The sequence below is a fragment of the Pempheris klunzingeri genome, chromosome 8, assembly GCF_042242105.1.
Source record: "Pempheris klunzingeri isolate RE-2024b chromosome 8, fPemKlu1.hap1, whole genome shotgun sequence".
Classification (NCBI taxonomy): Eukaryota; Metazoa; Chordata; class Actinopteri; order Acropomatiformes; family Pempheridae; genus Pempheris; species Pempheris klunzingeri.
In genome coordinates, this window is record NC_092019.1 from 16529807 (window position 1) to 16557684 (window position 27878).

The 27878-nt window shown below is 42.9% G+C and overlaps 3 protein-coding genes across 4 annotated transcripts; all 3 read left to right on the top strand.

The window, feature by feature from the left end:
* Positions 1 to 4166: 4166 nt before the first annotated feature.
* Positions 4167 to 9869, top strand: rab13 (RAB13, member RAS oncogene family). The gene is made up of 8 exons (XM_070835700.1): positions 4167 to 4672; positions 5409 to 5469; positions 5837 to 5897; positions 6031 to 6108; positions 7663 to 7752; positions 8104 to 8169; positions 8314 to 8364; positions 8508 to 9869. Exons 1-8 carry the CDS (start codon positions 4549 to 4551, stop codon positions 8577 to 8579), a joined length of 603 nt encoding a protein of 200 aa, XP_070691801.1. The 5' UTR covers positions 4167 to 4548; the 3' UTR covers positions 8580 to 9869.
* A 2007-nt stretch (positions 9870 to 11876) lies between these two features.
* Positions 11877 to 18175, top strand: fam189b (family with sequence similarity 189 member B). Its single transcript, XM_070836082.1, has 14 exons — positions 11877 to 12110; positions 12189 to 12245; positions 13078 to 13185; positions 13340 to 13456; positions 13863 to 13970; positions 14152 to 14312; positions 14460 to 14559; positions 14697 to 14769; positions 15203 to 15500; positions 15632 to 15996; positions 16078 to 16119; positions 17336 to 17511; positions 17639 to 17785; positions 17921 to 18175. Exons 1-14 carry the CDS (start codon positions 11877 to 11879, stop codon positions 18173 to 18175), a joined length of 2241 nt encoding a protein of 746 aa, XP_070692183.1.
* Positions 18176 to 20476: 2301 nt separating this feature from the next.
* fdps (farnesyl diphosphate synthase (farnesyl pyrophosphate synthetase, dimethylallyltranstransferase, geranyltranstransferase)) lies at positions 20477 to 24622 on the top strand. Of its 2 annotated transcripts, XM_070835361.1 has the most exons (10): positions 20477 to 20611; positions 21095 to 21247; positions 21345 to 21485; positions 22338 to 22418; positions 22523 to 22645; positions 22765 to 22853; positions 22959 to 23031; positions 23153 to 23230; positions 23336 to 23470; positions 23764 to 24622. In XM_070835361.1, exons 1-10 carry the CDS (start codon positions 20609 to 20611, stop codon positions 23962 to 23964), a joined length of 1077 nt encoding a protein of 358 aa, XP_070691462.1. In that variant the 5' UTR covers positions 20477 to 20608; the 3' UTR covers positions 23965 to 24622. The 2 variants fall into 2 exon arrangements, with proteins under 2 accessions (XP_070691462.1, XP_070691461.1); XM_070835360.1 differs by lacking the exon at positions 20477 to 20611 and having other exon boundaries at positions 20796 to 21247.
* Positions 24623 to 27878: the final 3256 nt, after the last annotated feature.

Below are 27878 nucleotides of genomic sequence, written 5' to 3' on the forward strand. Positions count from 1 at the left end.
TACTGAGTTTACATTTTTTGTATCAACAAGCATCTTGCTGAAATGTCCTTGACACTCACTACCCTACCTGTACAGGACAGTGGACGGTCTTTAAACAGACCAAAAAAGGTTTTCTAAAGGATTCAATAGATTATATTGCTGGAAAATAAATTTGTGTACCGGAGATGCCATCTGCCCTGACACCACGCTCTGTGTCAGTGTGTGACAGGACACGGCTTGTCACTGTGGACTCCCACGGGCTTCTGACTAGTGGCCCAGACACTGGCTCCGCTCTGCTGGAGGTCGTTACCATGGAGACAGGTGGGGTCATAGCCAGACCCTGCTCATCAGTGTTCAGGTCAGTTAATTGTGCACTGGATGCTAATGATGTGTAATGGCTCTGTCCTTGGCAAAGGAGAAACTCAAACAAACAAAATGCTCTGTGTGTGTGTGTGTGTGTGTGTATATATACAGTAGTGTTCTCTTCAGGTCTCTTCAGTGTGCTTTGTGCCTCTGTTCATCCCTGTACAGCGTGGGAGTGTCAGGTCAGCCTGTCTTCCCTTTGTCATAGGGTGCTCTTCTGTGACAACCTTGTACAATGGTCACACACACACACGGTTCTTTTTTTTTTCCTTTCTTCACAATCCCCTTTCATATGACTTTTTCCATTTTACAACTTTTCGTTTCAGCAGGTTTAAAGCTGCGATGAGAATGCAAACTGCTCAGATCAATACTGTAAAAACTCATCTGACCATGTCTCAGAGTGATTTTTCTGCCCTTTGCTATCGATCCTCCCCCTCCCATCCGCCCCTCTGCCTCCCACTCAGGAACGACCGGACACACAGATATCTTCACATTATGACATGTTTGGGTGCCCACATGGACCAATGGCACCAGTGAACCCCACCAACACCTCCACTACCTGTCCTCCTACCTGTCTGTATCACATCAGACAGGGAATGCATTGTGCAATTATCACTCAGATCAGGCAGGCGTTAGTCAGGTGTTTCAGAGCAGCTTTAAAGCATCTTGGAACAGTGATGGTCTCTTACAGGCAAGAGGAAGAACAGCAAGTCCTGGGAAAAGTGGGGCTAATTTACACATGTTTGGAAGAGGGCATAAATAAAGTCATGCACACAGTTTGTCTCACAGCCTTTTATAACTCTAAACTGAGCCTCAGAGTTTAAAGTCTCATGAATCTGCATCTAGGGTCTTGACACGAATTCCATTTACAGGCAAAAAAGCTGTTTGAAGTAATTTATCTGCTGCAGTTACTAGTAGGCATTGAATTTTAAGTTAAATGGTTCACTTTAATTAAATTGTCTTAATATCAGAGTTGTTTTTAAGGTTTCTTTGTATTACATTTGGCGTTAAACAGTCAAAAGAAAGGCATGATATGGCCAACAATTATCTTTTTTTTTTTTCTCAGTACTTCTCAGCAGTATCTAACTAACTCATAATGATATAATTAATTTAATTTTAGGGGCCTGGAGCCAGATAAGCATTTAAAAAATGGATGCATGGATTAACCAATTAAAATGTTTATTGAATTTAAGGTTTTGATAAAATCTTCATTTGTCCATTATGAGGCAGTGAGCTTCCTAGCAACTGTAGTAGCAGTGACAGCAAACAGATGCAGGTGGAGACAGACACATCCTCCTTCTAGTACATCTCCAGCCAGCCCACAACCTGGTTGAAAATAGTATTTTTTTTGTTCACATTTTGGTCTACAGAAAGTAAGTGAAAATATTTTATACTTCTTAACACTTAATTGAGCACTCATTGAAATACTTAGAAATTGGTCATTACAAGACTTTTTTTTTTTTACTAAAATTCAATTTTATGGTGAAAATCAAGGTCAATGAAGTTACCATATATGGTTTCTTGCCGGTCTGTCATGTAGCCTGACTGTCACCGATTGGCTTGGAGAAATCTCGTAGTCCTACAGCCTCATGGTGAGACAAGGGGCGGCATTTTGAACTCCTACTTAAGTTACCAAATATGGTCCCGATAAAGGGTTAACTTTTAAGGCTTTTTTTGGAGGAGACTAAATTCAAATTTAAGACCTTCAGATTCCTTGCAATGAATACAATGTTATTACAAGGAGTCTAAATAAATATATGCCACAATGACGGCACACTTCATCATAAGCGTGATAACTACAGGGTTGTGTTGTTTAATACCACTGTGGTAGAATGTGAAAAGTGAATGAATGTAGCATATAGAACATTTATCATGTATTAGTCATTCACTAAGCAGGAGGCACATCAGTCATATTTCCCATCTACCACGATTTTATTTTTAAGCTGTGTTCAATATACAGGCAAGACACAAGAAAAATGTCACCATAGCAACAAGAAAGTTTTCATTCACTCTTCCTGATTTAATTTCTTTATGCGGTGTACAAACAAAATGCTGTCACATATACCGACTGCAAATGGCCTACATGCACACAAGCCTGAACAAAAGCTGTGAATAAATTGTAAGATTCAAACGATTTTAGCTGATTTATTTCCAGCTTCTTCAGACTCTTCCCAGGCCAGTGTGATTGCTTTTGCAACTTTTCAAGAATTCAACCCACATCATCATTTTCACAGGAAGCTTGCAAGCACATGTGAATTCACAACCACAGTGTTCATTGTGATGCCATTGCGTGTGACATCGCTTTGCGCTGCGTTTGTGTTTTACAAGCATTAGGGAAGCAGAGGCAACGATGATGTTCCCTGAATCAAACCCTGTTCAGACCAAGAGGGGACCCTGCACCAACACCACGGGCTTTGACATCACTGTCAGCGTTAAGAAACGCAGTCATCATTCAATTACGAGTGTAGATTTTACATTGTAACACTGCGTCTCCTGTCCTAGAACTGGTCTAGTGCTTTCAAAAGGAAGTTTGCATCAATCTATAGTGCTGAGCAACTGTTGGGCATTATCTGTAAGGCTCATCTTATACTCTCTCACCCATGGCAGTGTTACTTGACGTCCATCAAGCTCTGTTCAGTCAGTGTCCAACCACATCAGGTCAAACTAGTGCTGTTTCCCCCCGAATGAGCATCCTGAGGAATGATGGAGAAAGTCTGTGCTTTAATTCAGGAGTAAACTTAACAAGAGTTCTTGAATTTTGGAAAGAATGGACATTAGAAATACATCTCAGTATAACATAACTGGGACTGCAGCTATCATTTTCATTACTGATTAAGCTGTCGAGTATGTTCTCAATTAATCAGTTCTTTGGCCTGAAGCTCTTTCGTTTCATGCAACCATGAGTCCAAAACCAAAAGTCACTTCACTGCTGGAAAAAAGGAAATGTTGGCATTTGAAAAGCTGGGACCAGATAGTTTTTTTTCTTTTTTCTTTTTATAAAATCGACTCATCGTTGCAGCTCTGAACACATTTTAGTAGAGCCACAAACAAACCTACACGTGCAACCTTCAATATGCCATAAAGTTGAATCAACGCTTCTTAGAAACTGTTTAAGACACAGAGATGGTGTATAAAACTGACTCACTGACAAAGTTAAAACAGATCAGAAAACACTAAAGTGAATGTTGCTGTGTGCATTTTCATTATATAAAATATATATATTTATGTAAACCGTGGTGTTACTTACAGGCTTGACTGTGAGTCTGGACGATCACCGGAAAAACACATTGAGGACGCACCGGAAACTTTTGACTGGCGGACCTGGCGGAAGTAAGTTTTATTTTATTCTATTTTTTAAATCAATGCCTTTTTTATTTCAGGTATTTGCTGGTGTTTGCGTTCAACCCCCTATTAGCAAAACTAAAAATAACAATAAATAAAAATGAAACATATTTGTGTTACCCTCAATACACGTTAAATTGGTTAGGACTTTAAAAATGGCAGCCTTTGGGATATTTTTTTTAGTTTAATTTATTCTATTTTCATGTAACATTTAACCTGTAATTCCCAGAGCAAACATGTAAATTATTTCAACTCCCATAGTTTTTTTGTTTTTTTTTTATCGTGGTTGATTTCCGCCATCTTGTCTGCAGCCAGTGTCTCTTATTCTTGTTATTAATTTTCTAATCAAACGGCGCCCTCCTGTGGACATGTTGGGTGCCTGCAGGGCTGAGCTGTAACTCCCACGAAGCACTCCCACACTACGTAGACTGTCGGCGGATCTGGGATCTGGGCCGATAGCAAGTTTTTTTGGAGGAGGCTGAAAAACACGTAGCCACCCCGGTGCGTGCGTAAATGGAGCGATATTGTCTCTTGGAGGAAATCAAAAATGAATCCTGAATAGATTCGGTGATGAAGACTGATCGGCTGTGAGACGGCTCAACTTTTGGATGGAGAGTATTTCTTTCTGCAGCGCAGTCCAAACAGAGCACGGAGGCACTGAGGGGGATCGGAATTTACCGGTGACAAGTCTGAGAGGAGAAAAAAGGAAAAGAGGATCCACTCATTTTATAGAGCTAAAAAAAAGTCACTTTAATCACAATCACGAAGACTGGATTGGATGAAGTAGTTCCAGAGAGGGACAACCCAAACTTCTCCCCCTTTTTTTTGATAGTTGTGCTTTAACTTTGGAGAACAGCACCAACTATGGCGAAAAAGTATGATTTCCTTTTCAAATTGTTACTCATCGGGGACAGCGGAGTGGGCAAAACATGTCTGATTATTCGTTTAGCTGAGGACAATTTCAACTCCACATACATTTCCACCATCGGTACGTTGTCTTGGTCAAATGTTTTCTAACCTTTTAACCCGCCACATTTCTGCAGCATACTGTGACTGGCCTCTCTGACACTTGGGCCATAAATCATGTTTGCTGAACGCTGACATGTCATTCTTCCTGCATTTGATACCCAGCACACAACCAAACGGGTTTCTCAGACTGTTTTCATGTCTGAACTAGTCCACTGCGTCTCTCATTTCTGTTCTCACCCTGTGTCATATATTTTCTCTCTCTCTCTCTCTCTCTCTCTCTCTCTCTCCTGGTGAATGTGTGTGCTGTCTCTCCCCCATCTCTCCCTCACATCTCATTCCTCTCACTTGGCTCCCAGAAGGTCCACCCACCCTCATTCCTATCTCTTTTACCATCTCTGTGCTCCCAGAAGAATGGATGGCTTTTTTCACAGGACAACCCCCCCTCCTCTGCCCCTGTCTGTCTGTCTGTCTGTCTGTCTGTCTGTCAGCTTGTCCATCCTGCAAAAAAAAAACAAAAAAAACCTCTAAGACAGTATGTCCTGCAGGACTCTTTCCTTTATTTCTGTGTGTGGACTCCGAGGGGGTCAAAATCCCAGTGAATCAGCCTCCACCCATGTGAGGGTGACCTATATATTCTGCAATGTGTGTGTGTGTGTGTGTGTGTGTGTGTGTGTGTGTGTGTGTGTGATTTTAGTTCATATCTGAGGTATTGAACTCATTCTCTCTGCCTCTCCTGCCCTCTTGTTGTCCCCCAGGCATCGACTTTAAAGTAAAAACCATCGAAGTGGATGGAAAGAAAGTGAAACTTCAAGTCTGGTAAGAGATGACAGCTGGTCGCTTGTCTGAAAATGTTTTGTTTTGTGATTTGGTGAAGCAGATAACGCTGAGTAATCCGTTGAGTTATGTTCCTCTGTCCTCTGCATGCCTCTGGCTCTTTTTCCGGAGAGGAAAGAGGAACCTCCCTCTTGTTCTCCAAACCAGGAACTTTATGACAGGGTTTGTTGTCCAAGTATCCATCAGACACGTCACGTCATGTCACATAGGGTGTCGCTGCTGCAACAGATCCAGCTCGCTACACCAGTGTGAAATGCAGATTAAATTCATCGTCCTGCATTCTGCTACATCTCCAACTTGATCTCCACATATCAGTTTCTCACTTCGTATGCGTGTGTGCTTTGTGTAGGGACACAGCAGGGCAGGAGAGGTTCAAGACCATTACGACAGCCTACTACAGAGGAGCCATGGTGAGCACAGGATGCCTGCAGAACAAGCAGACTGGATAATCAGGCTGACATCACTGCCCCTTTGTGCTCGCTCTGTACCTTTCACTGACTCCTTAAATCCTCTCTCTTTGTGTCTCCCCTCGCTGTGCGTCAGGGCATCATCCTGGTGTACGACATCACAGACGAGAAGTCCTTCGAAAACATTCAGAACTGGATGAAGAGCATCAAAGAAGTGAGACTGTTTCTACTCAGCCAAAATAACAAGGAAAAAAATAGTGCTTAGTCAGTTGGATGCGTATTAGTCATGAGAGCAGGCCCATTGCACAACTGGTGATTTTTAAGTTCACCCAAATCCCAAACAGTTTTCACTGGAGTTTAGTTTTACTGAACAAATCAAGGCTGCACCTAGCTGTTATTTTCAGTATCAATTAATCTGTCAGTCTGTTAGTTATCAATTAATGAAATAGAATGGTGGGCATTATTGAAATGATGAACCAATTGTCAAAGTATTTGTAGATTAACATTCTGTAAGTCTCCAAATCAATTAATCAACTAATCGCCTTTGACCTAGAGGAAGTAGCTCAATGAAAACTGTTCACATAAAGGTTTGTGAGGACCTCGGACATTGTTTCCAGACAAAACACATCGCTGTGTAGTATTTAAATATGTTTTGTGTTCAACTCCATTTTGTTTCAGTAGCAGTAGTGTCAGGGGAGATTTCTTGTGACTGAGAAAGAACCAAAGAATCTCCCACACTGTAGTGTACTCTCTTTATTTTAATCTATTATAAGTGTTTTAGGGTGTTTTTGGCTTTGATCCAGAGAGAGTAGGGACATGAAACCAGGAAGGAAAGAGACAAGGGGATTGACATGCAGCAAAAGTTCCCACCCAGAATGCAGCCGAGGATGTTTTGATTACAGGGCACCCATAGTCAGTTTATTAATGCTGTTTGGGTCAAGTGAAAGAGCTGTTTCTTGATTAAGAACTGAAACGTCATTAATAGAATAAGTACAAATGACCATCAGTGTGTGTGAGTCTTTGGCTCTTTCTTATTGAACAGCTTTTGATTGTACACAACTGTTAATACGACTGAATAATGAGGAAAAGACTTGGATACTATGGGGCAAACTAACGGCTTAACTGAGAGGATTTTAGTTAAAACAGTTATAAAAAACATTAATGTTGGTTTTAGAAAGCTTGTATACGAACAATATAAAGCGAAGGAAGTACAGTGTTAATTAACACATGAGACAGACGGCACGGTGTGGCTCTGTGCTCCTCTCCTCACAGCAGCTCTGAACAGTGGACACAGAGAGAGATGCTCTCTGTGTCGGAGGCAGTGGTAGATGGAGCTGTCCACCCTGAACAGTGCAGACTACTTCAGGAGGCAAACCTAACCTTTCTAAACGCTCCGGGGACAAACCAACAAACGCTGGCCTGCCACTGGAAAGTTTAGGATCGATCTGTCTCCAAAATCCAAATTATCAACCCAGAATAGCTCTAAATACAGACCCAATGTCACAACCCACTTTCTTCATTTTTATTTGATGAATCATATGAGCCAATCATTTCTGAGAGGATGTCTCAGGCTTTTCTACAGAGCCAGAGTCCCTGCAGAGCAGCTGCTGTAACTGTCTCTCAACTGCGGCTTATTGTGACATGATGTGAAGACATCTGCTTTCCTTCACTTTAATCTCCTCATAAATGTGCTCTTCGCTAAGCAAACATTCTTGTAGATAAGGACTCAACTTTCTCTAATCAATTTACTGCATCCCCTCCTTCCCAGAATGCATCAGCTGGGGTCAGTCGAATGCTACTAGGTAATAAGTGTGACATTGAAGCAAAGCGGAAAGTTTCCTGGGAGACGGGAGAGAAGGTGAGATGACTTAACAGAAACTTATTTATACTCTATGTCTTGTATTATTTTCATTTGGAAGAAGTGTAATTTATGCAGTAAAATAATGTCACTAGGATTGGTGAGATTCTCTGTAGCATCATTCAGTAATAGTCAATGGTTTCATTGTCAGAAAGAGACGACAGAAATTAAGACTTGTTGACTTTTTCCACTTTTTAAATATAAGCAGGAATGATTGTTTGAGGAATGGATTGAGTGTGTCACACACATTTTTGATGTACCCGCTCTGCATTTACTTTAGATAGGAAGCAGGAAGTTATTACCACCCATATCTTGGCCTACTGTAAACAGGTCTGTGTCTGTTGTTGGCAGCTGGCAAAGGATCATGGCATCAGGTTCTTTGAGACCAGTGCAAAGTCCAGCATTAACGTGGAGGAGGTGAGGCGCAACGTATCCGCTGACTAACAAATGCTGTCTTCATACCTCACTGAACCTTTGTATAAAGGTGATTCTTTGGCTGTGTGTTGATATGCTAGAAATGCCTTAACTTTCATTTTCTCTCTCTTTATCTGTTTCCTTTAGTCTTTTCTGTCTTTGGCACGCGACATACTACAGAAATCCAGCAAGAAACCAGTGAGTCAGAACAGACTTATTATACCAAGTACTCCAACGGTACAACCGGAGCACTTGTTCTTCCCTGATTATAAGACTGTTACTTTATGTTGTGCTGAACATGTCTGTGATTCCTTCTTTGTCTGTATTTCCTTGTTTGACAGGGGCCCACAGGTCGAGAGGTGAAGATCACAAGCAGCACAGAGAAAAAATCCTCCAAATGTGCTCTTCTTTAGATAGGACACTGGTCAGCGGACATACGAGCGCACCATACAAATTTAAGAACACATCAGTATTACTGGGGAGAAATACGGCACAGCCAGTTTTCTGTCTCCATCTGGTGGGCTCAAATATCAAATGCATTCAGGCGTTAAGAGTATGTTTTTGTATCTAAATTACTGCTATTCCCTTTACAAGTGTTTGTACCTTTTTAATCCTGAAAGGCATATTTTGTCAGAAAAATAATTTATGTATTCCTTGTTTGAGCTGAAATTGTATTGATTGTGATTGTGCCTGTATTTCATACTGAATATGTTCTGCCACATATCCTGTGACAGTGTTATTGTCCAGAAAATGTTGAAAGTGACTCTAAACAGATAACATACAGCATTTCACCAAGCTGTTCCCACCATGTGTAGTTAAGCTACACATTTCTATATAAGCCATATATTTCTCTCTGTGGCTTATCACCACATTGTCATCCCGACAACTCTCTGGTAATTGATTTAATGTCTTAAAATAACTTTTGCTGGACTTTTTGGACTTGGTAGCTATGTGAAAAAAAATCACAATCACATTACGTGTGAGCACATACAGTAACACACGAGCCGAGGCAGAGTTTAATGGGAAGTGTTTAGGTTCGCAAACAGTGCACACAGTAGGCTCCTCGACATAGTGTTTGACCCACATGTTTGCCATTCCTGTTCATCTTAAATCCAAGAGCCGACAGGTCTACAACATGGATATTCTCTGCTTTCATCTGATGAAAAGGTTGAAACGAGCTCCTCATTAATGAATTAAACAAATGGATTCTATGGAGTTGAATGTGAAACAAACACTGGTGGTAAACACGCTTTGGTTTAACAAATGAATGGATTGAGAGTGTGGAGGAGAGGAACTGTGATAAGTGCAATATGAGAAGATGAGTGGAGAGATGAAAGAATGATGGATAATGCAAGTGAATGGACAGGATGTGAAGGAAGCAGCAGTGCTCACATGCCCCTCATTTTGAATTGATTTAGTGGCTCTTGCTTTTCATCTGAAGTGCCTGGTAAATCTCTTACTGAACACTATCACACATCAGCTCCATATGGCTGAATGGTCTCCCTGTTCAGGTAATTCAGATCATTCAAAATGACTGTGACTATACAGCTAGGTGCTCATCTGATCCTGACAGACATACTGTATTTGCTGTATATACTTTTTATGCATTTCATTCACATTCTGTGTCTTTTTAGATCTACCACAAGACTTTATATGTAGTTTATGGACCTGCCGCTTGCTGAATAAACCACGACGAGAGTGTAGTCTTGTAATTTGAATGTGAATCTGTGTGTCTGTCGGCGTGATAACATAATCGTGTATGTATGCATGTACATAGCTTGTTCTTGAATTTTGTAAATGTTTTATTGTGTAGGTCTAGTCTATGTTATGCTTGTAGCCCAAAATCAGGAAATTTACCTCAAATGGCTTCACAGTCTGTACCGCACATAACTCCCTCTATCCTTAGACGCTCAATTCAGGTAAGGGGAAGCCCCCCCAACAAAAAAAAAAACATCTCAGAAAATTAATGGAAGAGACCTCATGGGGAGTGACAGAGAAGGAATTCCTCTTCCAATATGAACATATGTGTAAAAGATGTGCTTACAGAGCAAACAAAAATTACATTAGTAGTATACAAATCAGAAAAACAGTATTAGGTACATTGCAAACATATATGAGCAATATGGATCCAGGAACATAAATGTTCTGTATTGTATGTGTGTATGTGTATCTCAGCTTACAAATTTCTGGCTGTGCTATGAACTGTTTCTACTAAATTTACTCTTTATTTTGAAGCTGTTTTAACCCCCCCACCCCACCCCCCTCATTGCTGCAGCAGCAGGAGTTGGAGCCTGTCGCTAAGCAACCGCCCCTCCTCCTCAGCATCAGCACCAGGACGGTGTGCGCGCGCTCTGCCGCATCTTCAAGTTGCCTGCACGTTCCGCTGCGTGCCTTGTCATCACGCAGGGCAGGTTTCAGTTTGCAAACACGATACATTTCTTTCCCAGTGCCAGAGCTCAGCCGAGGAACAGAGGAGAGGACGAGAGGGCAGCAGAGGGAGGGGCGAATTAAAGACAGAAGAAGAAGAATTACGAATAAACTTTGGATGGATTTAAACATGTCAGCCCGGACATAGACAGGCTGTAGGCTATGTTGTTATGTTCATATGACGCCTGGTGGGAGGCAGTGAGGTAAACGTCCGGGATACACACACACACATACACACAGACACACACACACACAAACACGGGCTGAACGGGATGCCCGCGTGACTGCGGGGAGGAAAGAGGCGGCGAAGGAGGAGGAAGAGGAGGAGGAGGTGGAGGGGTCTAGGTGCGTGTATGGACCACCGCAAAACACCCGAGGTGGAGTTGTGAAAGATCGAAACCTGCGAGGGAAGATTCATTCCAGCCTGGCTGCTATTTTTGGTGCAGTTTGAAAATCGATGGAGGATATTTATTTCCTGTTCATGTCGAGGTAATTAGTCTCGCTTCCCGAACGAACCGATGTGATCTCGGGGCTTTGATCCCCGCACCGTCTTTGCTTTTTGCGTGACAGGATGAGGACCTAACATAAGGTCGCGGGAGGGGAGCGCACATGTTCGGATGTTACTCCTCCTGACTGGACACACGGACTGACCGGCTCATGTCATCTCTGCTGGGGGTGAAACAACGAGGGATCAGCTGCTTGCTGTGGGATGCTTTAAAATTTGCGGCCTGCAGTTACCGCAATGCCACTGGCAAGAGGACGGAGAGGAGGGAAGGCAGAAGATGGAGAGGAGGGAGCAGCAAAAAGCAAATGAGTATAACAATGATGTTTAGATTGTTAGCCCCATGATTGTGTTATAATTAGAGACTGAAATGGTATAGACTGTACTCTGTAGGCTGCAGTGGCCTGTGAACTGCATGGGGTGAAAGAGACACTGTATTGACTGAGGCAATCTTAGTATCATGGCTGAAACGTCAAATGAGGTGAGTACGGTGGCTGTGAGTGTGTAGTGGCTGCACAATTCTCAACTTTCTGCTGACAAAGTTCTTGGACTCACTGACTGGACTATAGTGCGCACCATGGGGCATTGCGCAGAACCTATGGCACCTGCCAGTGGAAAGCTTGGTGCATAATTGTGACAGAGTGGAGCTCAGAAGCCAGCATTTATGTCTCTCCCTCTCCAGCTCTCCTGTGCTTCTACCCACACAACCGAACTTTGTCTCATGAACCCAGAGTAAGTGTGAAACCTCTCCCAGCCTCCACCAAATACAGACAAGCCCAACATGCCTTCACCATCAGACTCCAGCAGTGTGGCCTCGGCCTCGGGGTCTCGCGGCTGGTCGGACAGCCGCAGGGGCATGTCGGGCCGAGGGCCTGGCGGGGCACGGCTACTACTGTACCTGGGGCTGTGCCACCTGGGCCTGGGGGCCATGGTCTTGGCCTTCTCTTTCACCAGCATGGCCTTCACCTCCTCAGCCCGCGTGAGGCAGTCCTGTCCATTCTGGGCTGGCTTCTTTGTAAGTTTACATTTGATTTGTCTAAAGAACATCAGAAATCTTGAGGGGTGTATACTCATATGTGGTGTCTGTTTGCAGGTGGTGGCATCAGGCATAGTGGGAATAATCTCATGGAGGAGACCTCTGACGCTAGTGGTATGTATATATGGTATGTCTCTTAGCTATAGGTGTAAAACTATGTGCCATGAAGCCATGCTGGACAACCAACAGGGTCCCCCGACCCACAACGACCCCTAAAACCCCAGGGTCACTGTGGTTCAACTAGGTGATGCACCACTAAAGCATGGTTTAAACTGAAGTGAAAGGTTAAAAAAAAAAACTCACCTCAAGACCCATTTAGTAGCTGTTCTGAAACTTTTGCTCACATGATTTTCATTAGCAGCTGGAGTTTGCCCATTTGTTATGGAATTGTTCTGGTCTTCAGATGGGCCTGGATATGTACCTAATCTTGAGGAAAGTGTGTGAAAGTGTAATTCTGCCTACATGGTGCATATTTCTCACTCAATTAAGTAAAATTACTACAAACTAAATAACCCACAGCAAATTTGGGAAATGATTAATCTAATCACCATCATGGAGCAACAACAAAAAATGAGTGCAGGTTTTCAGGTCATCCAAAAACCAAATCAGGTACTTGCAGTTCAGTTGATTGCTGTTCAGTTCAATTCAGTTCAATGCAACTTTATTAATCCACAAGGGAAATTTGGTTTGGGTACACCCTGAAGAAAAAAACAGACAGGAAGCAGAGCTGATTGGAACAATGTTGGGCTGATAAAAGTGAAGTAATAAAAAAGTCAGAATGAAATAGATATAAAAATAAATACATAGATTTTTACTTTTAAGTTCCTCCACTGTGGCTGAAGCTGTGTTTATGAGTGAAGTTAGTCTTTGGAAGAATAAAACTCTCCATGGCACAGCTTCTGTCACCCTGCTCTAAATCAAAACATGGCTCCCTGTTCCTCCACAGGTGTCACTGTTCATGCTGCTGTCTGCAGTGTGTGTGATCCTCAGCCTGGCGGGCTCAATGCTCTCCTGTCAGAACGCACAGATGGTCAAGTCTATGCTCACCTGCCAGGTAAACAACATTATGCAAGTGTTGTCTTCTGCTTCATGTTGAAATGCCCTTCCAGCCAGATGCATGGGGGACGTGGCAGGAATAACTGTGAATATGTTTTTAGCGTGCAGTTCAGTGCTTCACATCGATCCTCTGTGTATGGGAATGTGTGTAGGTGGAGAATGGTCTGTGTGTGTGCTGCGCGCCCACTCACTCCTGCTCCATCACTGAGGAGGAGACCTTGGTCCTCTACCTGAATGCTGACTGTCACTCAGTCAGACATCAGCTGAAGGTGGGTAGGATGTGTCTCTAAACTGGAGACCCAAATGACCACTTTATTGCCCAAGTTACCCCGTAAAGAAAAGGCTCACAATTTTCAAGTCTGTCTCAAAACAATAGTCATGCTCCTGTATGAACAGTGAAACTGTTTTTTCTTGATGTCATTACTGCTCATGCTCATACAGGTCAGTAAAAGTTCCCTAATATGTTTTCAGTGTAAATGATGGGGTCTGATTTATACAGATTATACATACAGAATCATACAGAAAAAGGTTCCAGTGTTACACTATGTTTTTAGTACTTGTATTAAGACTTTAAAAATTGTGAACCCATCCTTTAAATCTGACATATCCCACCAATAAAATGCCTTTATGTGTGCCTTTATCATTTCCAATTTCGAAATTTGTAATTCTCTGCAGGACCTTTTGTTCAGTGCATGTGGTCTCAGCATTCTCTCCACCATCATCTGCACTCTGTCCACTGTGACCTGCAGTATCCACATATTCTCTCTGGACCTCGTGCACCTGGTGAGTGCATATGCAGCACATTTTACACCAGACTGGCTTTTTTTCCACAAATGACAAGCACCCAGCAATAAACTACACGTCTGCTTTCAGAGATTAGGGTTTACATCTGAAAACAAACCGTACAAATGTTTACATTTATCTGGTGCATGGTCTTCATTACGCTCTCGTTCTCCCATCCTAGCTGGCGCCACATCGCTCTCGTTCAGTCAATCCAGAATGCACCACTCCTCAGGACGCCTTCCTGACCAACATCATGGACTTTGAGGAGTTTGTCCCACCCATCCCTCCGCCCCCCTACTACCCTCCTGAGTACACCTGCAGCTCTGAAACTGACGCTCAGAGGTACTACCCTGGCTAAATGTTATTATACATCAACATCACTTGTGTACCTTATGTAAGGCCATGTGTATGATTAGAATACAGTCACACTGGACAGAGTCTAAAAGAAAATGATGTTAAGTTATACAATATTTTTGTATTAACGTCTAGCATCACCTATAATGGCTCCATGGAGAGCCCTGTTCCCCTCTACCCCACTGACTGCCCCCCTCCTTATGAAGCTGTGATGGGACAAAGAGCTGCAAGCCAGGTCAGTATGTGTAAGTATGTATCTGTGTGTGCGTGTGTGCTTGTGTGTGTGTGTGCTTGTGTGTCTGTGTGTGTGTGTGTGTGTGTGTGTGATTTACCCAATGCTTGTTCTGATCTATGTCTGTTTTGACTGTCAAGGCAACAGTGTATGACCCCCACGGCACTGAGCTGTCTGGAGAGAGGGGAACTTCTACTGCCTTCAGTGGAGAAGGTGAGAAACATGTTCAGTGTTCAAACAGATTCACTTGGACTCGTTGAAAGGAGGAGTGGCAATATGGTGAAGTAAAAACAGCCGATGGTTACAGGAACCATGTCAGAGAATGTGACATTTAATGATTTATCAATAGCCCAAGAGCGTTTAAAAAAAAAAACCTTACACCTGATTTCAGGCCCTCGGCTGTCAGTAATGTCTTAAAGTGTCAACGCTGTGCTCAGAGAAAAAGCTTTTGAGTTCTGTGTCAAAATGCCCAAAATATTTTACATGAAATGGGCCATTAATCAACTCAGTTATTATATACAGTATTTTAAGAATATGCAAAAAATACACTAAACACTTAATTTCAAACATCTTTCTAGCTGTGGTATAAATTTAACTAAAAGCTAAATTTGTCCCTTCAAAATAAAGGATTACCTTTTTTTATTAGTGTCAATGGACAGCGGATCTCTGTTGATGTCAGAGATTGTGGACATCCCTGATGATTCCTCCCCCTCTGAGGACTCCTGTCTGATGGAGGTTGGGCTTAGGACCATGGGGGAGAGGGGCAACAGGACCGGAGGTGAGGGCGGAGATGGAGGAGACAGCGGGGAGTACATAAGCTTCCGTGGTCCCCCGTCTCTGACGCCAGAGAGTCCTCTGGCAGGAGGGCCGAGAGCCAGGCACTTCCTCAGGGGCGAGAGGTCCAACTCCTGCTCTTCACCCAGCACAGCCACCACCACATACAGGTGAGGATACACACACACACACACGCAGACATAGTTTGATAATGTAAGGGCTCTACAGCCGATGGAGTTACACAGTGATATCAGTGCAGTTTGAGAACTTCACTGTTGCGCTCTCCTGTTTTGTCCTACAGGTCTCCAGTATTGCGTCGACAGGCCATACTAGCTAGTAGCTGTTCCCAGCTGGAAGCAATAGGCAGTTCCGCCTCTCAACAGCGATCCTCCATTACAGAGTTTCGAGTCCGTCCCTCCACTCCCTTACGCCAAGGAGCTGCCCCAACCTCCTCTGCTCCTCCTACTTCATCCTCCTCAGCTGCCAGCGAGCAGAGCGGTGGTCAGGGTAACGTGCCACCCCTCCCCAGCCAACCATTGTATCTGCGACGAAGGGCTGGAAAGGGAAGTGAGAAGGATGGAGAAGGTGTAAGAAGGGATAGTGAAGGGCTCCTACGCCTTGTGAGGTCGCACAGTGAGCCAGGCATCGGCTCCTCGACTGATACGGGTGAGTCAGATATGAAAATTACTGCATTTTTTACGTTACAATTTCTATATATAACATGTCCTTGAATCTCCTCTTCTCTAGTTGACTTTGGCTCTGGAGGCAGTAAAGCATCTGTAGACACAGGTAAGAGCTTGCACTTAAAGGGTTTTAAGATTTTCTGGTAGCTCAGTGGTCTAAAGTGTCTATTATCATGGGTTCAAAAACTGTGTTGCATGTCATCTTCCTCTCTGTCTCTTTTCCCATCTGACAGCCCAATTACAGGCAAAAAATCCCAAAAGAAAACAGTTTTTCTGACGAGATACAATTCAACGCATTTGCACCTAATGGCCATCATTTATCAAACCTTGATATCAAAAATGTGATTTTAAACACTGGAGGAGATAAATGCATGTGATTTATGAGGCCTCTCCTCAACATCTACATTAGAAGTGATTTGATTGTAGATTGATAAATTAGATTCTGCTGTGGAAACAATAATGTGCCTCACCGGTTCCTCATTAACATATTATTTTCAAATTAAGCATCGTGATTTATGACTGTTGGATAAGTTGTGGAACATATCAAAAGATCTGCAGGGGTTACTGGGCTTCACTGGAGGAATCTGTGAGATAATTTTAGTTTAAATAGAAACAGCCGTTATATCACTCGGATCAAAGCCGCCAGACTCCAAAGACACACTAACTAACATTCATTTTACGTGAGAGTTGTTGGTGCAGCACTGTCTGGAAGTCAGTTAGTTTGTTTTCTGTTGTTATGAGACTTTGGTGTTTTAAACGGTTAATTCGGATCCAACACAATAGTTGTGTAACACACAATAACACAAACAAAGTAACTAATCGATACAGCAGTAGACTTCTGTGTTCTGCACGGTAAAATGACTCTTTTTGTCTATGGAGTCTGGAAGAATAACGTTGCAGCAGGTACAGCCCATTCTCACTTACGTGGAGGCGAGCTACTGGACCAGTTCCAAAGGTTTTTGCACCTACTAGTGCCATTGCTATGAGCTGCCATCGGGTTTCCTTCTCTTTCCCCTTTTTTTTTTATAAGGTTAGATTGTACAGTTTAGCATTGAAAGTTTTTATTTCTGGCTTCAGTATTGTGTTTTTATTTCTATTCAGGACTGCTTGGTTTGTTATTTTGGTCTCGGCTCTCCCTGAAGTTCAATTTAAGCTTCTTTATCTGGCAATAAACAAATGAGAAAAGGCAAACTGACTGCTGATATTAGTCATCTGGTTTTACGTTAGTCCCCTCTCCTTCAGACCCCTTTTGGGTCGTATCAGTATTATAATTTGATAAATGAGGGTCAGAATTGTTTCTCTTTTTTCTGACTCCATCAAAGGTCCGTCCTCTGAGGCATGTCTGCTGCCCCGCACCTCTTTGCCTCCTGTTGCAGCGCTGCCAAGAAAAGGCAGTGTGAAATCAGCAGCCACAGGGGTGCAGGTCCCCTCCAAACCTCCTCCCACCTCACCACTGCGTTTACCTAAAGACTGCCACCGTTCCCTTGGAGACCTTAAGGTGAGTCTGAAAATTGTTGACGAAAGATTCGGAACAACAAACACTTTCCGGGCAAGTATTGGCAGAAGCTGGGTTACTGTTTGACTGTCTTCTTTCATCTTCCCCTCCAATGATACTTCTTCCTCAGGTGACTCGAGTTCTGATGGCTCGCTTCCTGCAGCGCTCCAAACGCAACTTGGCGCTCTCCTCCGAGCATGCTGGGAACACAGGGCAGGGACCCAAGAGAAGGAGTGGAGCTGAGGGCGTTGCCACCAACCACCTGGCCTTGGAACAAGTATGACAACAAGTTCTGATTAAACTCATTTATTACTCTCTATTTCCAGCTCACCACATCAGAATAATTCAGTGCTTCTGCGAGTAAATCCTTCTGGTCATTATCTAATGTTTTGCTCGATAAAATCATCCTCAGGTGTTGCGGACGCCGTGGAACACCAGCCGAGGATACCCCAACCATCACTCCCATCACCCTCATCGCCGTGGACACCACCATTCCCACAGTGACAGTCGGCACAACCGGCATCACAGCAGTTGGGTGCCAGAGGGGATCCACCTGCGCAGCTGTGGGGATTTAAGCTCCTCCTCATCTGTGTCACTACGTCGATTAGTGACACCTCATACACCGCACGGGTCATCAGGAGCTCTCTACTCAGAGTCTGCACTGTGAGGAGGAGAGGAGGGGGGAGGAGGGATGGAGGAGGACGATAGGAGGCTGACAGGGCTGTAAGGAAGACGGGGATGGGAGGAAATAAGGCAGGTTGATGAAAAAGAGAGTCTAAGGCAGTTTAGTGGAGGTATTAGTACTGAAATGTTGAAAGTTTTCTCTCCTTTTCCTCTTTGTCACCTCTGTTTCCTGAAGTCAACTGTGCAAATGGCCTTATTCAGTGGTGCTCTTTATCACGCTGAACATCAGTCTAGAGCTCACACTATTTCACTGTTCAACATCAGTGAAATGGTCACTCGATGCTTATTTCTGGGCAGTGCAGTCCCTGTTCTAACATAAAAAAATCCACAACTGGCCGAGACAACGAACCAGAAGCATCTTTTCTGCAGATTTCTTCACTCCCTCTCTCAATAGTCATCTGGAAACACATTTTCCTCGAGACTGGAGACAGAACTCAACTAGCACTCATGCTACAACAACCACTTACTCAGATGTACATTCAGTCATTTACATAATGATGGGTTGCTATATGCTTCTGGCCCTTTTGTACATTGCTACTCATCCACAGGATCGCTCAGGTGAAGTGATCATGGAAACCCTTATTTTGTCTTCCATTGTTTAAAAAAAATGCATCTCAATAAACATGTAGTTAGCCAAGTACAATGTAAGATAAAGTTGTACATGAGGACAAATGCTCTCACATGGAAAACCCTTTACTGAGTTGCTAATTTTGTCTTTTTCATTTTTGCAATTAGGATTCCCACTTTCTCCACCTCCACATTGGCCTTCAAAAAAAAGGCAGCCAGCATTTTTAACATTGACATCAATGCATGGCACAGACACATGCTCAGCCTTTGAAATGTATTCTCTGTGGGTGGCCCCTGGATGCGGTGGTTTGATTTGCATATGTGCATGTTTTTGCTACAGCCTCCCAAGTACAGCAGGAACTTTGTGCATTCACTCCTGACCGTCTGTGTAACTGAGTAACATGCCCTCAGAATGTCTTTATCTGCATGTTTTGACAATGCTTCTTACTTTTTTTCCTCTTGCACCCAAGACCTATGGTAGTAGCCATTTGAAATGTGTGTGTTGATAGGTAGCTCAAGGGGAAGGTCAGAGTCAAAGACGCTCACTGCTCCCAAAGTTTTTTGCCAGATGGCTCCAAACATGTCTCTGCAGCCTAATTTGATTTTGATTGGGTTTGAAAATGTGTCAAGTGCACTGACATATCTGTGACACTGGCTAAAGCAGTCTGATCCTGTAAGATAAAGAGGTGTAAATTGCACTGTGGCTCTGATACACAAGGAGTCTCTTGCAATAAATGTACAGACAAATTTGTTACTAAGTTGGGCTTCACAGTATGTGTTGGTGCGGTTCTCTTTGGACTTGCAGGGGTTGTGGATGGGTGGTGTAATTGGGAAGGGGTGGGTGGGGGGAGGCCTTGGACTGCTGACAGGTCAGTGACAGTGAACATATGATGAGACTGGCAGCTCTGGATACTGGATTTTGAAGTGTATCAATATTTGTGTCAGATTGGAGTTTTTCTTTGGAAAGTCTTTTTTGGTGTGCGCACTAAGTGATGATATTGACTCCATATCAGTAAAGGCACATTTTGGATACACTCATATGTATGTAACTAGTTTTAAAATCTACACGCATACACACTTAGCCTGCACACAGATACAGGCACACCCATACACTCCCTTATTAAGGCACTGAGCTGTATTTCTACCTCCTGTCTTGCATAAAACATTATTTATTTAAAGAAATGTATATCTGTATGGCAGGCTTAACAGGATAGAGCCTTGAAACCTGAATAATAAATGTATCTAAATATGACACCTATTCCAAATTTTAAATGCAGTGTCAATGGCAAAACTTTAAATGCAAGTTATGTATTTCAAAAATATGAAATAAATGATAGATATCAAATAAATAATTGTATGCATGTTGATGTTTTGTATATATTATGAAGCGTAAAATCCCAGACGATAATGTAACATTCATATTCCATTTTCTGTCTCTATTTCCATTTTTCATAATCTTTTTTACTCCATCAGTAAAGCCATAATAATCTAGGCCCTCCCCTGTTTTCCCAATCTCCCCACTTCTCTTAGACACCGCCCCTCCTGAAATCCTATTGGTCAGTCACCACGAAAGCCCATCCTGGTTCGATGGTACCAGCCAATCAAAATGCTAAATGTCAAATGGAGCCTTCGAAATCCACGCCCACACGCGCCACCCGCAATGGTGCTGGGAAATTTAGTTCTCCTGCGTCATAATAAAGCTGACAGGAGCGTCTCAGTGAACTACAATGTGTACATCCTGATTCAGGAGACGTTCACAGACTTCAGTTGGACAAAAGACCGAGAAACAGAAGAGAAACGATTTTGTTGCATTAGACACAACAATTTGGGACAAACGGACTGTATTAATATGGTAAGTAAACACGTGTGTGTGAGCAAATTTTTTTTTGATTCGTTATAATCTAGCTGGTGTTGTGAACAGACTGGATGCAGAGAATTACTTTGAGCTAACGTCAGCTAACGCCTCTTTTAGTGACACAAACCTGCTAGCTAGTAATATTAATTCGCTTGACCCTAAGCCTTGCGCCTGTTTACTTATCTCAGAGAGCCATGAGACCATGGAGCTGTCTGACTCGGCAGCTTTTCTCAACAGGAACAAGCTAACGTTATTGACATTATGTTGTTATATTGGTACTTACACACTAACGCCAAGTAGCTAGCTCTTTACCGGTTTGACATTAGCTTCCTCACGGTGGGTCGGGACACTTGTTTGGGAATGAGACGCCTGCTGAGCTGGGGCATCCGTGCCCCTAACATAATCCGGGCCATGTATCTTTCCGTCTCCCCGCACAAGTTAAACAACACTTCCTTTCTGCTGTGCACGTCGTCTTTCCAGGGAGACACCAATTGCAACGGGATTCACAGTAAAAAGGCGCTGCTGTCAGACCCCCAGCAGTTTGAAGCCCAGTTTAACGAGCTGGTGACGGAGCTTTCAGAGAGGGACCTCACCGATCCAGCGCTGGCTGATGCTCTCAGCAGGCTGAGAGAGGTATGTGTGATGTCTTGTAGTTTGCGGTGTTACTTCTGCCAACTGTTAAACTGCTGTTTCATGTAGTTCCTGTCTGCATCTCCTTTTTTCTCTTTAGGTTTTGGTGTACAATTCCCCTGGAGGCAAGAGGAACCGAGGCCTGTCTGTGATCTGCTCACTGAGGGAGCTTCTCTCACCCACCCAGCTCACACAGGATGTAGTGCAGAGGGCCCTCTTGGTTGGATGGTGCATTGAGTTGGTAAGGACATGTTATGGTATGGTAAAATTGAAGTCTTTTCATTGTTGCCAGTAAATCCCATTGATCATGATGTAGCCCACTTTGTGCCATAGATGTTGCACTGCTGTCCAAAAACACATCAGTGTTTGTACATCAGTGTCACCCATGCACTCAGTGACATGTTCCTCCATTACCATGAACGAGGGCACTGTAGTTTATTTCCATCCCACAAACACCACACTAATGCTGTACAGTAAACTCACTTATGCATTTAATCCTTTTATAGTCCCCATCAAATGTATCCTTTTGCCCTATTTAAGTAATATCTGCAAACACCTACAGTGCTTAGTTTTTAAGCAAATTATTTAGGCTTTTTAATGTGACCCCCTGTTTTTAAGATTCATGTCTTCAATAGGAACAAATGGGTTTGGGACCAAGTGCCATGAATAGAGTGAGAAGCTCAGAAACAGACTGAGAAACAGACTGATGCTTTGTTGGTTTTGGTCTTTTCATGTGATTCGTTGAAGCAGAAAAATTAAGCGTCACATCAGCTTTATGCTTTAATATTAAGTTAGTGGTATGATGTGACTAGAGCAGAAAGGTGGTAGTTTATTTTATCTTAAACCAATAAAACCGCCATCCTTATATCTAATCTCATCTTAATCATATCAGTTTATTGAAGATTTTCTTCAAGCTCATGCTGCACAAGATTCAAGCTGAGCTGCACAAAATTAGGGGGAATATTTTTTTGGTTGAAGAGCTGTTATGTGTTGCATAAACTTCAGGTCACAGACTTAGACTGACTGTTAAAATGTCACTTTGCAGGGGTGTTACGTTCTTGTAGTCTAAGTGAGACATCTCTGTTGTTTGCAGCTTCAGGCATTTTTCCTTGTGGCAGATGATATCATGGATGCATCTGTGACACGGAGAGGACAGCCCTGCTGGTACAAGAAGGTGAGACTAAATATATTCCAGAGAAAGAGATTGTAAAATGACTTTTTTGTAGTGTGATCACTTATTTTCACTATTAATGGTGTGTTTCTCTGCTTGTTTTTAAGGATGGAATAGGTCTGGATGCCATCAATGACTCATTTCTCTTAGAAGGGTCAATCTACAGACTGCTCCGCAGACATTGCAGGGATCAGCCCTACTACATCCACCTACTGGAGCTATTTACTGAGGTACTGTAAATTCTGACTGGTTTCACAGGCACACACACACACACACACACACACACACACACACACACACACACACACACACTAACATGAGTGTCTTCGTTCATCTCTATTTGTTTCAGATATCTTTCCAGACAGAGCTCGGCCAGGCTCTGGACCTCATGACGGCTCCCCCTGGTCAGATTGACCTCAACAGATTCACCATGGACAGGTAGTGAAGATAAATCAGTAAAGTCAATTTGCAGACAAGGATGTTGTTTACCAAACCAAGTGTGTGTTTTATTATTTTTCAATTATTTCTCCTCTTGTCTCCCAGGTATAAAGCTATTGTGAAATACAAGACAGCCTTTTACTCTTTTTACCTCCCAGTGGCAGCTGCAATGTACATGGTGAGTGTGTTCATAATGTACACATATGACACTTGTAAGGAGGTTAGAATAAGACTGGCTGGCAAACTGTGGACAAAGATGGTAACAGAGTTCTCATAACTAATGTATCTTACTTTTGTAGGCAGGAATTGACAGTGAAGAGGAACACAATAATGCAAAACGGATCTTACTTGAGATGGGAGAGTTCTTTCAAATACAGGTAATTACTTTTTCTCGTCATCCCGCTTCCACTTCACATACTGAGTAATCTGCTGCAGACTATACAGAGTTAATAACAGCCCACTGTACTGTATTTTGTTTGCAGGATGACTATTTAGACTGTTATGGAGACCCTGCTGTGACAGGAAAGATTGGCACAGACATCCAGGATAACAAATGCAGCTGGCTGGTCGTGACCGCCCTTCAAGTCATGACTCCTGAACAGAGAGCAGAGCTGGAGGTGGGACCTCAGATCCCATCCTGTTCTACTTGAACACTAATTAATTAGATATCTACTAATATTATTGGGCTGCAAATCATGTGAAATGTTATATGCGCAGATCTTGTTGTTTGCACACGGTCAGTTGAAACTAAAACGTTGTGGTTTTCTGAGCCCATTGTGCCCGTGTCTTATAATCCTTTGACTCCTCCATATATGTGGTGGCCTCTGATCCCACCTTTTTAAATGTGCTACTAGAGTCACTTTGTACGCTACATTAGCAAAGCCTGATTTCACCTTCATCTCTTCCTTAGGCATGTTATGGGCGCCATGATGATGCCAGTGTGGAAAAGGTCAAAGCGGTGTACGCTGCCCTGGATATGCCAACACTGTACCACAGATATGAAGATGAGAGCTACCAGCGGCTACAGAAACTCATCGCTTGTCACGCTCAAAACCTTCCTCACTCAGTTTTCCTCAACTTTGCCAAGAAAATATACAAGAGGAACAAGTGAATGTGGACTGCGGTCAATAAACAGCAAGTGCTTCGGCCTGGTTCCCTTTTGACTTTTATCATGACGCACAACTTCTCTCCTTTTTAAAAAAGGGTCTGCCATGGACGAGGACCAGACTCCTAATAGCACCACCCACGCAGGACTGTGATATTTAGAAAACCTGCAGGCAGTTATTTGTTTTTTTTAACTTTTCAGTGATTTGTAGATACTGGGCTGAGAATGTCAAACAGCTTGTCTCTTTTGCTCCATGTTATCTATTTTACCCAGCGCATAATGGACAGTGTTCACTGTGATCAACCTAACAACGACACTGAAATTAATCGCACACAGACTCGTCTGTATTCCATATATGTCCGCCCTGAAGAAGAGTGCATGGCAGGACAAAGATACAAATCAAATCAGGCTGCTGAAATAGTTTTGTTTTTGTTTGCATAGACTTATAAATTGATTAGGCACTTAAAGGGACAGTACCTAAATATATAACAGTGGGTGTTTCCTGGCAGCAGAGGAGGACGGAGAGTCAAACCTGATCAGCTTTCAAATACGTTATATTTTTGTATTGCTGCTATGAAGTCTGTACTGGCCTGAGTTTTATTTCTTGTAATAATAAATGTATAATTAGTATTTTCGTCTCCATGTTTCATCCTTGATGCTTTTGTGTGTGTTTGCTGTAAAGCAGAAATGATAAGTTGATTAAAATAGATAAAAATTCAAGTGTCTTGACAATAATTTGTTCCAGTCATTTTTCAAATGAAAAAGAAAGACAAATCTCTTATTTGATCTTTTGAAGTGTGAGGATTTGATGCTTTTATTTGCCACATATGACAGTACATTCAACATCTTTAGGTTTTGGACTTTTGCTCAGATAAAAAAAGGCATATTGAATCAAGTCAGGCTCTGTAAAATTATAATGTTCATATTTGACTTTTCTTACATTTTATATATTAAATCATTAATCTATCAATACAGTCTACAGATAGGTCGATCATAACGATCTGATGTAGCTTTAGCTGACTGTGTGTGAGTTTTGCATATTAAGTTCTTTGTAGGCAGACTAATAAATGCATTGAATGAATTGCAAAAAAAAGGATGACTGAGGAGGAATTAAAGGAAATGAGACTTTTCCTCTTTAAACAATTTCTTTGAAGGAGGTTAAGCAGAAGAAAAATGAGTGGAGATAAACTGGATGGGATGATAAGGTGGCCAAGGGGTGTGGTTTGGGTTGTCGGTGGAGGGGAAGGGAGGGGAGGGGAGGGGAGGGGAGGGGGGTGATGGTTTGTTGGATGCTCGCGAGAGGACGGATGCTGAGGCTGTAAACGTCGGAGAGAGACTCACATTCACACGGACTGGGATGTGAGAGAGCCCGACGAGATGGAGACCTTCGTCCATCTTTACTTCAATCTGATCGTGAGTCTAATCCTCATTTATCATTTTAGTATTCATTTTTCTTTTAGATTTGTTTGCTTTGAAATGATCCTGCACAGTTTAGTCGGGTTAGAAAAAGCTCCTATTCCCGCACGGAGCCTGCGTAGATCAGGAAACATGGAATTCCGCTATTAACAGTGATGTTTCTTCTATAGTGTTTGTATCAAATGCATCATTATTATCTGTTTTGATTAGAATCTGGATATCGTGTGCATTATTTGAGTTATAATGCGGGCGGATGGGCCTGTATGTGAAGGCGATGCGGTTGGAGGTACCCCCACCTCCCCTCCCTCTCCCCTCCTCCCTGTCTCCATCAGCTCTGTGGGATCAATAAATGCAGGGGTAAATACTGTGCCCAGGACGGCTTAGATTACACATGATGATATGCTGTTTTTTATCCTCTTCTTTTGTTTATTTTAAGGCTTTGTTGTCTTTAATAACCATTCCGACAAAGGCCCTAATATAAGCAAGCACTTGAGTGATTTATATTCATCAGTAATGTGAAGGGCACAGTGGAGGAATATATGAGGAATAGCCTTCGGTAGATGGGCTTTAAAAAGGCAGACTCGATATAGTTCAGTGCTGCTGCCTGATTATTTCATGCTCCAGTTAAACGTACGGTATGTTCAGTCATTGCTGTAGGTAGGGTGTATCTTTTTACACGACATTTCTTTTATCCAGACCCTGCTTCCTGTCAGCTTGTAAGAATGGACTGGCACAGATGGAGACAGCTTGACTGCTGTAAACTCATGAATATCAGTGCTCAGTGAAGCCTACCATAACTGATGAAGATGATGAGGGACAGCTATTAAGCTATAAATTAGCTGGCAGTTGTTATCATTGAGACCATTTCATGTGGTGTGTGTGTGTGTGTGTGTGTGGGTGCGTGTTTGAATTTTAATAGATAGATAATAGCTGAAAGACAACCACCTTGCAGAAAGCCTACATACAGATGAAGTGGCACTTCTGTTAAAACATTATATGCTATATAACATTATTTGTTCAAATGAACAAATCCATATGACTGTGGCATCTCAGTGATTAAAAAACAGTACAGTACAGTAATTATGTAGAGGAGCCATGTCCAGCTGCTCAGCAAAACATGCAGCGTTATTTAAGGGCTGCAACCAGCAATTTTCCATTATTAATTGATCTTCCAGTTATGTTCTCTGTCAATAATTTAAGCATTTAGTCTGAAAAAAGTAAAAAAAAATGACCATCACAGTATCCCAAGGTGACAAGTCCAAGGTGACGTCTTCAGATGCCTTGTTTTGTCTGACCAGCAGTCCAAACCCCAAAGAAAATCTGTTTTTGTTACCATGAAAACAAGCAAATAATCACATTTTGAAAGCTGGAACCAGTGAATATTTCGCATTTTTGCAACTCATACCATTAACTAATTGTCAGCATACTGTTGCTGCAGATTCTGGAGGTGCTGATTCATTTTCTGTCAATTTATCAACTGGCCAATTATTTCAGCTCGTATTATTTTCCTTAAGTGGTGTTAATGTGCACAATAATGTACTTTTTTTTTGCAAGACCGTGTGAGAGACCGTGTGTGTTCATATCACTGCTGCGTCCTCCCAGGACTCGGGCTGTGATAATTATGAAACAGAAAGCCCAAAAGCTATTGAGTTTTAATGAATAGTCCAGATGATGGGTTTAACTTCAAAGACTTATCCTAATATGAAAACATGTGTAGAGCAAGAAAACAGTCTTTGAAGAGCTGAATTTGCTCATAGTTGTTGTTCACTGTGTGTGTCCTTTGATGTTGCAGGATCTTGGGAGTCAAGCCAAGATGTGACCGTCACGGCGCGTCATTATTTGGATCTGTCCAGCCCTTACAACACTTGTTTCTATAGTAACAGAAATATCAGAGTATCCTAAAAAGTCCCATTCCCACAATGCAGTCCTCTAGCTGCTCTTCTCAGCCTCCAAAGCCAAGGCGCTTTGACGTCAGCAGACGGACCAATACCTTAGCTGCACCAAAGTCTCATGGCCCTGGTTTTCAGAGGGAGGATAAAAACATGAACACGGTCACCACGTCCTCCCCACGCCGGGTTACTAAAGGCCCCACTGCACCCACCAGGACCACCACCAGGGTGGGAGTGCAGCCTCGAACACCCGCGAGCCAGTCAAGGTTTAGCTCACAAAAACAGGGTTCTACCATTTCCAAATCAGTTAAGCCCAAACCCAAGAGTGCTCGTGCATCAGCGGCAACCAAAATTGCACCCGCAGCAGCTCCTCCCCCGCTCCCCTCTGTTCTCCCTCTTGACCCGAATTGCAACGAGCCGAGCCTCCCGTGTCTGTGCTGCGATGGCCGCTCCCCACAGGACAACAACAGTATGTTCAACCATAACCACAACAACAACAACACCATCTCTCTCAGACAGCAACTGCAGCTACCGCCTCCTCCGGCCCCGTTGCCCCAGAGGCAGGATGGGACAGCGGCCAAGGTGCCTCAGCCTTCTTCACAAGAGAAGGCCCAG

Bases quoted from the DNA above. Each gene is read 5' to 3' on its own strand.
- rab13 (XM_070835700.1), top strand. From the start codon at position 4,549: ATGGCGAAAAAGTATGATTTCCTTTTCAAATTGTTACTCATCGGGGAC. The intron at 4,673-5,408 runs GTACGTTGTCTT...GTTGTCCCCCAG, and splicing joins CACATACATTTCCACCATCG to GCATCGACTTTAAAGTAAAA. The intron at 5,470-5,836 runs GTAAGAGATGAC...TGCTTTGTGTAG, and splicing joins AAAGTGAAACTTCAAGTCTG to GGACACAGCAGGGCAGGAGA.
- fam189b (XM_070836082.1), top strand. From the start codon at position 11,877: ATGCCTTCACCATCAGACTCCAGCAGTGTGGCCTCGGCCTCGGGGTCT. The intron at 13,971-14,151 runs GTGAGTGCATAT...CTCCCATCCTAG, and splicing joins CTCTGGACCTCGTGCACCTG to CTGGCGCCACATCGCTCTCG. The intron at 14,770-15,202 runs GTGAGAAACATG...TTTTTTTATTAG, and splicing joins TACTGCCTTCAGTGGAGAAG to TGTCAATGGACAGCGGATCT.
- fdps (XM_070835360.1), top strand. From the start codon at position 20,975: ATGAGACGCCTGCTGAGCTGGGGCATCCGTGCCCCTAACATAATCCGG. The intron at 22,419-22,522 runs GTGAGACTAAAT...CTTGTTTTTAAG, and splicing joins AGCCCTGCTGGTACAAGAAG to GATGGAATAGGTCTGGATGC. The intron at 23,471-23,763 runs GTGGGACCTCAG...TCTCTTCCTTAG, and splicing joins AACAGAGAGCAGAGCTGGAG to GCATGTTATGGGCGCCATGA.